Raw genomic sequence first — 13725 nt, forward strand, 5'->3', positions numbered from 1 at the left:
CCCGCCTTTTCCATAGCTCCTGCATTCCAGTTCCCACCTGCTTTGAGAGATTTGAAATGCTGTACGGCCCTAACACCTACTTGAAATATGGCGGCACTTATTGTGTCACGCTGGGCGCAGCCATATTAATTCCTCTTGCTGACTACGCAAAAAAACCACACCCACCGCCGTGGAGTCAATTCCCACTCATAACGACCCCATAGGGTTTCCAAGGCAGTAAATGTTTACGGGAGCTAACTGCCACAACTTTCTCCCAGAGTCAGTCCTGACTAACAACCCCGAAAGTCTCGCGATATAGGCGAATCACGGGCTGCGCCAGACTCCTCCCTGGTACGGAGAGTCTTGCAGCCCCGGAAGGGGCGGGGATGTGGCGTTCTGCTGAGGGTGTTGGAGAAGAGGCGGGAAGTTGAGGAGTCCGGTTCTCCAACGAGGAGGTTCTTGCCGCTCCCTGCGGTATGGGAGTAAGGGCGTCATGTTTGGTTAGCGATTGAGCGTCTCTAGCGGTCCGTAATTTTAGACCCTGTTGTGGTTAGTAATTAAGGGGGCCTCTGGTAGCCTCTGGTGGCGTGGTGGTTAAGAGCTACGGCTGCTAACCAAAAGGTCAGCAGTTTCAAGTCCACCAGGTGCTCGTTGGAAACCCTATATGGCAGTTCTAGTCTGTCTTATAGGGTCGCTATGAGTCGGAATCGACTCGACGGCAACGGTTTTTTGTTTTTGGTGGTGGCGCAGTGGTTAAGAGCTGCAGTGAGCCACGGCTGCTAACCAAAAAGTCAGCAGTTCGAATCCACCAGCCGCTCCTTGGAAACCCTATGGGGCAGTTCTACTCTGTCCTATAGGGTCGCTATGAGTCGGAATCGACTCCACGGCAACAATTTCTTTCTTTTTTTTTTTTTACGGATCCAAAGCAGTGATTTCTGCACTATGGGACTCTGTATTTATTGATCTTGCTGGTGGTGGACTCTGAGGAGCGTCAGCGACTGATTTGGGATGTTGGGGGGCGGCTAGTGATTGGGGGTGTCTGTAGGAATGATTCTGGATTTCTCAGGATTAGGGATTGAGGTCACAGAAATCAGTGGCTGAAGCCCCGAAAAGGGGGAATCCGCGTTAGGGTTACTCTGGGGAGGGGTCGTTGTGTGGGGGCTGTAGTGGGTAACGGAGCCTGTGTGAAAGCCTGTGTAGGCTACGCGTCATCAGTGATTGGGGAGGAGGGTGCGTCAGCTCTGAATTATGAGAACAGTTTGCATTCAGCACACATGTCATTGTGTGCTGGGTTTTCTTTTGTGGATTTATGCCTGTAAGGATATGAGGGTCTGGTAAGCGTTCCCATCCATCTCCCAGAGGTTCTGCTTCCGGACTTCAGGCTTTACATTCTTTACCGCTGTCTTGCAGCTAGCTAAGTACAGGTAGTTTCCGACTTATGACGGACAGGGCTGCATTCCCACATCCTGTCCTAAGTCGATTCTGAGGTAAGTGGAATACCTCTTTTTTTCTTTTTAGTTTTCATTATTGCCTGCTACAGGGCAGTGTTTTGAACAGTAAATTAGAACATTGAACATCTGTGAGTGAACATCTGAGAATGATAACATCAGCAAATTGCATGCTGCAACATTGTATGTAGTACATATTACTAAATATACGATGTATCAAAAAAAAAAAAAAAAAAAAGTGGTCGTAAGTGCAGTTTGTTGTAACTTGAATACTTCCTAAATTGGGGACTACCTGTACTTCATGCCTAAGTCTCTCCTTAAAACCCTCTCTCAAAGCTCCTTTGTCTTCACCCTGCTTGTCAGTCTATATGCTATCTCTGGACAGTTTCAGCCATACTCACTGCATCAGCTTTCACCTTTAAACTCATGTCTTGCCAATCTGTAGCACTAGTTCAGACGTTTCGTCTAAGCTCCAGACTCACATAGCCAGGTGTTACGTAGATATCTCTGTGAGGTTTACTCACAATCACCTCAAACTTGTTCAAAACAGTTTTTAAATCTTCCTTCTCCCTACTGTACCTGCTCATCCTACTATATTCTGCATCATGCATCACCCAGATGGCCATACTAGAAACCTGGGAGACATCTAGTTTCCTACTCTCTGTATCAAATCAGTCTTCAAATCTTAGTGATTCTGCCTACTGACATTTCTCTGGTTTGTCCTCCCATTCCCACTCCCTTGATCTTACTTAGTTCAGGCTGTATCATCCTTTGCCATAAACCTGTATCAGGAAAGACCTGTATCAGAGTCTGGGGGAAGTCAGAGGAAGGAGTGGTTTGCTCTATCCAGGAGACATGGGGAAAGGTTAGAAAGGTGACATTTGAACTGTGCCTTGAAAGAACATTAGGAGTTTACCAGGCAGAGAAGGGATAAAGGCATTTTAATTAGAGCCATGCCCACTCTGTGGTTTAAACCCTAGGTAAATAGTCCAGTTAGGAGCAGGAAGAGTGGAACATTCTTGTGGGGGAAAGGAGGGGAGCTGATGAATTATCTAATGTGTTTGACACTATTCAAAGGAGTTTTTCAAGTTCTACTGACGAAATAGGATTATAGAAAACTAAGCCATTAGGAGAAAAATTAAGTCCAGGAAAAACAGGGCAGTAATATTTGAGGTATTTTCTAGTTTCACCTTATTTTAAAGGTTAGTGAGGCTGGGCCTAAGTGAGTGACAAGCTTATCACCCTTGTTAGTTGCAGAGCCCAGGTCTAGAACCCACCACACCACAGTTCATCAATGACAAAACAGGATAAAAGTTTCAAGAAACAGCAACCAAATTAGAAGAGGTAATAAAAAATATAGACCAGATCCACACAAAGACTTGTATGTGAACGTCCATAGCAGCATTATTACTAATAGCCAAAAAGTGGCAACAGTCCAAGTATCCATCATCTGATGAACAGATAAGCAAAATGTGGTGTATCCATACAGTGAGTTCAGTAATTAAAAGGAACAAACTACTGATACATGCTACAACATGGATGGACCTAAAAAACATTATGCTAAATGAAATAAACCAGACACGAAAGATTCTATTATATGATTCCATTTATGTTAAATTTTTAGAAAAAGTAAATATATAGAGACAGAAAGCAGACTAGTGTTTGCCTGGAGCTGAAGGTGGGAGGAGGAATTGACTGCAAAGAGGCATGAGGGAACTTTCTGGGTGATTGAAATGTTCTACATCTGGCTTGTGGTGATGATCGCACAACTCTATAAATTTACTGAAAATCACTGAGTTGTACATTTACATTGGGTAAACTTCTGGTGTGTAAATTGTACCTCAATAATTGTGTTTAAAAAACAAAAAGGACAGAGTATAGATAGAAAAGGATGAGGTGACATAAAAGAGTTTTCTCATCCAGTGAACATAACCCAGTAAATCTATGGATGAGAGTGACTGCTGCAGCTTATTGAACACTCTGTTTATTTTCTCATAGCTAAACCCCCTCTTATGAATTGTGCTCTTTGAAACTTCCATGATATGAGTTTGGGATAAGAGGTGAGTAGGATAATAGATTAATATTGAAAATAACTGTCAATTTTTTATTTCAAAAAGAAGTTTATTCCAGAAGAATTGAAAACTGAAAATGGCAAATGCAACTTAATAGAAATTACTTGTAATCCCACCCAAAGGTAACCATAAACATTCTGATGTATGTCCTTTTAGACATACACACTTTTCTTCCTAAATGAGATCATATCTTACATATTGCTTTATGACCTTTTCTCACTTTTTTCCAGGTCTGTAAATACTTTTTATAAAAAAAAAAAAAAAAATTTTAACTCTGTAGTATTCTATCCTTTCCATAATTGATTTAACTAGTCCCTATTGTTGGACTTCAGGTGGTTTCTACTATTCAGGTGATAAAGCAGCATTATGATAAATATCCTTGCAGATATATCTTTGTGTGCATTCATACGTATGTAGGATCGAAGGAGGGAAAACATTTTTTGACATATAATGGAATATAAATGTTCACAACCTCAAAGTAAAAAAATTTCATGTCTGTGATGGTTAAGGCTATGTGTCAACTTGACTAGGCCATGACTCTCAGTGGTTTAGTAGATATTATGTAATCGTCCTCCATTTTGTCATCTGATGTGAGCAGCCAATCAGTTGAAAGGGGAGTTTCCTTAAGGGTATGGCCTGCATCCAATATGTATAGATATTCTGACAAAGTTTGCCCTCTCTGGATTCTGTATCCAGCTCGTCATCCTCGGACCTCTAGTTCTTGAGATATGAGCCAGCAGCCTACTGCCTGACCTACAGATTTTGGGCTCATCAACCCCTGCAACCATGTGAGTCAGGAGAAGCCTCTAGCCTGACGCCTGACCCACAGATTTGGGACTTGCCAGCTTACATAGTTGCGTGAGCTATTTCCTTGAAATAACTTTCTCTCTATGTATTATATATGTATATGCTTCACTGGTTTTGCTCCTCTGGAGAACCCAGCCTAAGACAATGTCCAAGGACCATCTGGTCTTTTCAGAACTGTAAGCCAGCAGATTGATGTTATCCCAGCATAATCCTTCATGGTCTCTTTGAGAGGAACCTTTGAAAGGGGCAGTCTCCAAAGGTCTTTTATGTAGTTGATCATAGAGATTTATAGGCTCATGATTCTGGGAGTTGTAGGGTGGGCCCAGATTCTCAGTGTTATCTGCTCCCTGCTCATCCAAGCTCTGCCTTTACAGATATCTGCCCTTTTTGCCCTGGGTGATGCAAGCGGTTTGCACTCAGCTACTAACTAAAACGTTGGCGGTTCGAATCCACCCAGTGGTGCTGTGGAAGAAAGGCCTGGCATTCTATTCCATAAAATTACAGCCATTGAAAACCCTGTGCAGTGCAGTTCTACTCTGACACACATGGGGCCGTCATGAGTCAGAATCAGCTTGACGGCAATGGGGCCCTTTCTAAAGAGGAGCAGAAAATGAACAAGTCTCGGGTAAGTGAGCTATCTGTATGCCATTTTGTTTTCCAGTGGAGCTGAGGTAGTTTTAAAGAAATCAACTAAATGGAAAATTAAAAGGGAAAATAAAAAGAAAATAGAAGATCTAGATGAAGGAAATTTGGAACATAGTCACACAAGTTATAGTATCTTTCATAGTTAAGTTGAGCTGCATATCATCTCCAATTATATCATCTTCGTTACATGTTAGATGTGATAATTTTAAAGATTTTTTGGCATTTAGGTCTGAAGTTATTCTCTGGATGGATCTTCACGCATATCGTCCTCAATATTGGTCAACCTTTATAACAGGTTTCTCCATAACTGTTTCTTAGAGAATTTCTCAAAATAAGTGTAGGACATAATAACATAGCAGAATTCAATAATTCGAATTTTCTGGGCACCAGAATCATGAGATCTAAGTACACAGCTTTTGCGAGTCTGCCATTATCTAAAAATAAAATCTATAATTTTTAGAACAGCATTTCTTAGCTCTGGGAGTCTGTGAAATTGGTTCAGGGATTTATGTCATTAAAGGTAATGATAGCATTAGTTTAATGTCTATTTTTTAACCACTAAATAAAATAATCTGATATTTTCCCTTTAAAATGCAATGGGTTGAGAGCCTTGAAGGGCATATCAAATGATTATGCTTGGTGGATTGTGGAGGTCAGGTGAATGTACTTATGTCTCAGTTGGTTTATCACTCAGCTGAACCCTGCTAGTCAGCATCATGTGGTTTTAAGTGTCATACAGTTTTAAAATGTTTTTATTTGAAGGTACATGTTTAATTTTTACTTACAGCATTTCATTGGTTACACCCATTATGTAGCATATAGCTTCAGTACAGTAGTCTTTAAAGTGGGGAGCACACATTTCTCAGGAGATGTGCAAGATGATTCTCTGGGGCATGGGGAGAAAATGAGAACTTGTATTTATGTATCTTTTTAATGAACATAGTATCTCAGTATTGAAGTACATGATATAATTATTTTAAAGGTACATATTATTGATGATGCATCCTTTTTTTTTTTTTTTTAGCTGAAGTGTGTCTATTTAAAAAGTTTGGGTTATGTACCACTGATACCAGTGTACCTCGTCATTTCCAGAGATCATTTTCTTCCACTTCATCTTGGCTGCCAAATCCCATAGTCATTTTCTAAATGTTTAATTAATAACAACTCTACCACCTCCAAGCATTTCACTCTCTGACCATTATCTTCTGTTTCTAGTACCTTCACTCCAGCAAGTGTCCAGCTCCTTCCAGATCTCTGATCCATTGACCCTTCATTTTTCACTGCCCATTATACCTCCCTTCCTCTCTTATTACTTGCCACTTTTCTCAGCTTGAATTCCAGGCTCCTGGGTTTTTGGTCTGAGCAACTGGTATCCCACTGAAGTCCAATTGCCTAGTCATTATTGCCACTTAGATATGTATTATAATAAGTACCTCAGGCTTAACTTGGACAAATAGAATTCTTGATTCCACTCCTCCCCTCCACCCACACCTGCTCGCTCTTGTCTTCTGGACATTAGTGGATGCCAGTTGCTCAGACCAAAAACCAAGGAACCTTGATTCCTCTCCTTCCCTCACAGACTGTCTTTCAGATGTATCTTGGTTGGATTTGATTCAGTATACTGTATACCGTATATTCAGTATATTCAGTATTGTGGAATATAAAATGGGTTTCAGACGGTGATTTCCGTAGATCTTTTTTATTGGGTTTTAAATGTATAATTTCATTTCCATGGAGTGAACAAATCTTCAGCTCCTTTTACTTTGTGTACATTATGCTAGGATGGAATATTGAACAGAACACCCATCTCGTAGCAGTGTTTATCCGAGTTATCTGTAAACTGTTTCTTCACTAAGAATGAAACTGAGGAGTTTATATAATAAAGGAGATGGAAACCTCTTACAGCATTGCTAAATTTACTTGTTTGCCCCCATCTACTAGTCTGTAAGCTTTCTACATTTTATTCATATTTTTATTCCCAGCACCAACTAATGCTGGTCACCTAAAAACCAAAAAAACTCCAAACCCATTGCCATCGAGTTGATTCTGACTCACAGCAACCCTATGGGACAGAGTAGAACTGCCCCATAGGGTTTCCAAGGAGCAGCTGATGGATTCGAACTGCTGACCTTTTGGTTAGCAGCCGATCTCTTAACCACTAGGGCTACTCCATAAAGATTACAGCCTTGGAAACCCAGGGCTGGTCACACAGGTACTCAATAAATGCTTGTTGATTGAAATACAGAATGGATGATTTTCAATGGCAGAGTTTTTCTGAGTTTTGCATCTCCCACGTAGTAGAACTCAAAATTAGCCTCATAATATCTTCTTTAATTTATTATGATGAACGCTGAATGGTGAAAACAGTAACAAGTTCCTATACATCTTTTATACATCACCCAGTGCTTTCTACTATAGATTGAACAGAAATGTCCTGTTGCAGGAATTAGTGTCTTTCAAGGATGTGACTGTGGAGTTCACCCAGGAGGAGTGGCAGCAGCTGGACTCTGCTCAAAGAAACCTGTACAGGGATGTGATGCTGGAGAACTATAGCAACCTTGTCTCAGTGGGTAAGGACAGCTTCCCTCAGAGGGTACCTGTATGAGTTTTCTATTACTGCATAACAATTATGCCAAAATTTAGTGGCTTAAAACAAACATTTCTTACTAACAATTTCTGTGGGTCAGAAATTTGGGAATGGCTTAGCTAGCGGTTCTGGTGCATGGTCTGTCCTGTGGTGCAGTCAGATGTTGGCAGGGGCTGCAGTCATTTGAAAGCTTGACTGGGGTTGGAGGATCCGTTTCCAGGATGGCTTACTCACATGGCTATGGACAGGAGGCTTCAGTTCTTGCTGTCTGTTGACAGGAGACCTCATATCCTCACTGCGTGAGCCTCTCCTCATAACACGGCAGTTAACTTCGCCCAAAATGAGTAATCCAAGAGAGACAGCAAGGAGGAAGTGTCAGTGCCTTTTATGACTAAGTCTCCAAAACCACACACCAATATTCCTTATTGTGTTCATTAGAAATGAGTTACTATGTCTAGTCCACACTCAAAGGGAGGAGAATTAAGCCCCATCTCTCGAAGGGAGGATTGTCAAAGAATTTATGGACATATTTTAAATACACTGCAGTACCCAATTGACTGCCTTTCTTTTCTGATTTACTAAAAGCTTTTGGGTCCCTGAATGCTTAATGAGCGTGGTTTCAAGCTAATAGAGTAAAAAAATATTAATTTTGAGTACCAAAAATTGTGCTTCTATCTCTCCAGTGAACTTGGATGAAAAGGAAATGAGTACTGCATTCTTCTCATTCTTGGGAGATTGAAGACAATAGGCTGGGCCCAAATTCTTTGTTTTTATAAGTGTTTACAAGTGTTCAAATCTTAACTATACAACTTGATTAATTTTTAAATACGTGTACATCTGCATAACTACTACCCAGATCAAGACATAGAACATTTTCAGCACACCAGAAGGCTCCCTTGAGCCTCTTGCCAGTTACCTCATCATAGGTAACTGTTCTGGCTTTTGTCACTATAATTTTGTCTGTTCTTAATTTCATGTAAGTAGAACCACCCAGTAAGTAAGTTTTTGCTGTCTAGCATCTTTAACATATTTGCGAAATTCATAAATGTTGTTACATGTAACAGTAGCTTGTTCCTTCTTATTGCTGCGTTATATTCCATTTAATGAGTATACAATAATTTATCCTTTTTTTTACCCATCCTACTGTTAATGGTCTTTTGGGTTGTTTCAGATTTGGGCTGTTAGAAATAAAACTGTTATGAACATCCTTGTACATAGTTTCTGGTAGACATAAGCATTCATTTCTATTGAGTATATACATAAGAGTGGAATTGCTAGGTTATGGGGTATATGTATATTTAGCTTTAGTAGATATTACCAGTTTTTCAAAGAGGCTATACCAATTTGCATTTCTGCCAGCAATGTATGAGAGTTCCATCAATGCTTGGTAACGTCAGTGTTTTTAATTAGCCATTCTGGTGGATTTGTAGTGTGCCTGAGTTCAGTAATGGTTGATTGTCCACCAATGCCCAAGTCCTATATTATTTCCCATAAACAGGGTATCAGTCTCTGAAGTCAGATTTAATCTTCTTGTTGAAGCAAGAAGAATCATTGATGGAGGAAGGAGAAATCTCAAGCTGGGTCTATTCAGGTGAGAACTTGGCAGATGGGAGGCAGGAAAGTAATAATTCCTATTGATCAGTGAGATATTTATCTTTTTTTTTTATTGTACTTTAGATGAAGGTTTACAGAGCAAACAAGTTTCTTATTAAACAATTAATACACATATTGTTTTGTGACATTGGTTGCCAACCCCACGACATGTCAGCACTTTCCCCTTTTCGACCTTGTGTTCCCCATTACCAGCTTTTCTGTCTTCTGCCTTGCCCCTGGGATGTTGTGCCCATTTAGTCTTGTTTTGTTTTATGGGCCTGCCTATTCTTTGGCTGAAGGGTGAACCTCAGGAGTGGCTTCATTACTGAGCTATAAAGGTGTCTCAGGGTTTCTCCAGTCTCTGTTAGACCAGTTAGTCTGGTCTTTCTGTGTGTGTGTGCATGTGTTAGAATTTTGTTCTACATTTTTTTCCAGCTCTGTTCGGGACCCTCTTTTGTGATTCCTGTCAGAACAGTTGGTAGTGGTAGCCGGGCACCATCTAGTTGTGCTGGACTCCGTCTAGTGGAGGCTGTGGTAATTGTGGTCCATTAGTCCTTTGGACTAATCTTTCCCTTGTGTCTTTGGTTTTCTTCTTTCTCCCTTGCTCTAGACGGGGTGAGACCAGTGGAGTATCTTAGATGACCACTCACAAGCTTTTAAGACCCCAGACACTACTCACCAAAGTAGAATGTAGAACATTTCTTTATGAACGGTGCTACGCCAGTTGAGCTAGATGTTCCCTGAGACCCTGGTCCCCACAGCCCTCGGCACAGTAATTTGGTCCCTTCGGGAGAGATCAGTGAGATGTTTATCTTTGAAATATTTTTAGAAGTCATTTTTTCAGGCCATAAGACTTTCAGAAACAACTGAAGACAGTTGATGTGGGATTCTGAAATATGTAAATTACATTGCTACATATGAAACACTCTGCTTGACTTTTAGAGAGAGAGATTGACTGTTTTACCTATACTCTGGATCTTTTCCATGCGTACTTCATTTAGGACATTTCTTAATTGGTTAGCCTCCTTTTTGCTAACATCCTCAGCACCCCATTATCAAAATTGACTTATACTTGTCTTCTTATGCATTCAGGCATTCCAAGGTACACTGTCTTTCAAAGTAACATATTGAGTGATATTTATTTCCTTTGTAATTACCTTCTGTTTTTCTCGGCTTCCTTTCAGTATGAAGTATCTTGGAGTTATAATCTACAGCCAGAATCTCATTTATCATTCTCTCCTTAATCTCTGCAATCAGATTCCATGTACCCTCTATAAAGCCTCAAAGTACAACTGCCTTTGAAATGATCACTATTTTCTTACAGATCTTTCTGCTGCATTGGTTAACGTTGACCACTCTTTGTCAAATTCTTTCCCCCTTTAGCTTGGGAAATACACTAGCTTAGTTTTATTCTACCACTTTAGTTTCTCTTTACTTTTAATTTTTTTTGTCTTAACAGCTTTATTGAGGTATAATTGACATAAATAAACTGCAGATATTTAAAATACACAGTTTGATAAGTTTTGATATCTGTATATACTCAGGAAACCATCCCATAATCAAGGTAATGAATATATCCATCACCCTCAAAAGTTTTATTGTACCCCGTTGCAATCCCTCCCTTCCATTCTCCCTGCCTCTACCCCATCCCCAGGCTTTCTATCATTATATATTAGTTTGCATTTTCTAGAATTCTGTATAAATTAAATCATATAGTACATACTCCTTTTTGTTTGGCTTCTTTAACTCAACGTAATTATTTTGAGATTCACCCATGTTGTTTTGTGTATGAAGAGTTTATTTCTTTATATTGCTGAGTGGTGTTCCATTCTGTGGACATACCACAATATGTTTATCCATTTACCTGTTGATGGATATTTGTGTTTCCAGTTTTTGGCTGTTAAACAAATAAAACTGCTATGAACAAGGCCTTATATGGACAATATTTAGTTTTTGAGTATTGGGGATTTTCCATATACCTTTCTGTTATTGGTTTCTAATTTAATTACATTGTGGTCAGAGAAAAAACATTTTGAATGACCTGTATCTTCTAAAGACACTGAGACTGTGTTATGGCGTACAACATGAACCAGACTGGGAAACGTCCTCTTAGCTTCACTTCTGCTACATCTTCCTAGTTTTGTTCTACCACTTTAGGTTATTCACTGCTTATGTAATTTTTTATCTTCTTCACCAATTTGAGATGATCCTGAGGTCTTTCAATTTCTTTCAGTTGCTTTTAATATAGTAGGTCTGTCAAAGTGCGCATCCATTCGTAAGTTTTAAACTGCTACTTCTATACTGAATCAACTCAATGGCAACTAACAACAATAACAACAACTTCTATACTGATGACTCCCTTATTGCCATCTCCTACCCCTTTATCTTTCTTGCATTCTAACCTCCTTTTAATCTGCTAGTAGGACCACTCTTGATGTTCCCACCTTTATTCATAATGTAAGGAATTGAAATCATCATCTTCCTTCTTACGTCAGAACTTTTACATCTTCCCCATTTTTTCAGGTTCTACTGTGCTTTTTAGCCCAGCCATCAAGGACTCTCCTGAAATTTTCCTTCTCGGTCATCCTCTCTTACAGATTTACCTGAAATTCTTCTTATTTTTTTAATGAAAAAAAATTTTCACTCACCCTCACCATTGGTGATCCTTGCCATCAAGGATCATTGTGAGCTTCTCCAAGTTGACTCCTGTGTCCTTTTGACACACCCAGATTAATCTTTGAGTGCTTCCCTGCTCTCTGGCATAAAGTATCCCAGACTTAACACAGGACTTTCCCCGTTTCAGATGTGGAATCAGCCACTTCTGGAAAGGGCCTGTCCCATCTTGTATTTGGCCCTTTAAGATGCTTGTACTTTGAAATACCTTCCCTATAGTTGTACTCTAATATGCCTGGTTACTTTTTGTTTTATTTATTGTACTTTAGATGAAGGTTTACAGAGTAAACAAGTTTCTCATAAAATAATTAATGCACATACTTTTTGTGACATTGGTTGCCAACCACGTGACGTGTCAACACTCTCCACTTTTCGACCTTGGGTTCGCCATTACCAGCTTTCCTGTCTCTTCCTGCCTTCTAGTCCTTGCCCCTGGGCTGGTGTGCTCATTTAATCTCATTTTGTTTTATTGGCCTGTCTAATCTTTGGCTGAAGGGTGAACCTCAGGAGTGACTTCAGTACTGAGCTATAATGGTATCTAGGGGCCATATTCTCGAGGTTTCTCCAGTCTATCAGACCAATAAATCTGTTTTTTTTGTGAGTTAGAATTTTGTTCTACATTTTTCTCTAGCTCTGTTCGGGACCATCTATTGTGATCACTGTCAGAACAGTCTGTGGTTGTAGCCGGACACCATCTAGTTGTGCTGGACTCAGTCTGGTGGAGGCTGTGGTAGTTGTGGTCTTTTAGTCCTTTGGACTAATCTTTCCCTTGCGTCTTTGGTATTCTTCTCTCTCCCTTGCTCTAGACGGGGTGAGACCAGTGGAGTCTCTTAGATGGCCGCTCACAAGCTTTTAAGACCCCAGATGCTACTCACCAAAGTAGAATGTAGTACATTTTCCTTATGAACTATGTTATGCCAATAGAGCTAGATGTTCCCTGAACCATGGTCCCCAGAGCTCTCAGCCAAGTAATTCATTCCCTCTGGAAGTTTGGATATGTCTGTGGAGCTTCCATGACCTTCCCTTGGACAAGTTGTGCTGGCTTCCTCAGTATTGTGTACTATCTTATCCTTCACCAAAGTTACCACTTATCTATTGTCTATTTTCTGTTTTTCCCTCCCACCCCTTCCCTCCCTCATAACCATCAAAGATTGCTTCTTTTTTCTTTTTTTTTTATTGTGCTTTAAGTTAAAGTTTACAATTCAAGTTAGTTTCTCATACAAAAATTTATATACACATTGTTATGTGGCCCTATTTGCTCTCCCTATACTGTGACAGCACACTCTTCCTTTCCACCCCAGATTTTCTGTGTCTGTTCAACCAGCCCCTGACCCTCTCTGCCTTCTCATCTCACCTCTGGACAGGAGCTGCCCATCTAGTCCCAGGTATCTACTTGAGCCAAGAAGCACACTCATTGTGAGTATCATTTTATGTTCCATAGTCCAATCTAATCTTTGTCTACAGAGTTGGCCTCTGAAATGGTTTCAGTTCTGGGCTAACAGAGAGTCCAGGGGCCATGTCTTCTGGGGTCCCTCCAGTTTCAGTCAAACCATTAAGTCTGGTCTTTTTACTAGAATTTGAGTTCTGCAGCACACTTTTCTCCTGCTCCCTCAGGGACTCTCTGTTGTGTTCCTTGTCAGGGCAATCATTGTGGTAGCTGGGCACCACTAGTTCTTCTCGTCTCAGGCTGAGGCAGTCTCTGGTTTAGGTGGCCCTTTATGTCTCTTGGACTAATATTTTCCTTGTGTCGTTGGTGTTCTTCATTCTCCTTTACTCCAGGTAGGTTGGGACCAGTTGATGCATCTTAGATGGCTGCTTGCTAGATTTTAAGACCCCAGATGCCACTCACCAAAGTGGGATGCAGAACATTTTCTTAATAAACTTTGTTATGCCAGTTGACCTAGATGTCCCCTGAAACCAT

The 13725-nt window shown here is 40.3% G+C and overlaps 1 protein-coding gene across 1 annotated transcript in view; it reads left to right on the forward strand.

Annotated features, from left to right (window-relative positions):
- Positions 1–4347: 4347 nt before the first annotated feature.
- LOC101346372 (zinc finger protein 420-like) overlaps positions 4348–13725 on the forward strand; it is a 45106-nt gene continuing 35728 nt past the window's right edge. The window contains 3 exon segments of the mRNA XM_023727377.1: positions 4348–4931; positions 7395–7521; positions 9037–9129. Coding sequence (XP_023583145.1) covers positions 4863–4931; positions 7395–7521; positions 9037–9129 — 289 coding nt within the window. The 5' untranslated portion in view covers positions 4348–4862.

The sequence above is a fragment of the Trichechus manatus genome, unplaced genomic scaffold (assembly GCF_000243295.1).
Source record: "Trichechus manatus latirostris isolate Lorelei unplaced genomic scaffold, TriManLat1.0 scaffold00016, whole genome shotgun sequence".
NCBI classification, from domain to species: Eukaryota; Metazoa; Chordata; class Mammalia; order Sirenia; family Trichechidae; genus Trichechus; species Trichechus manatus.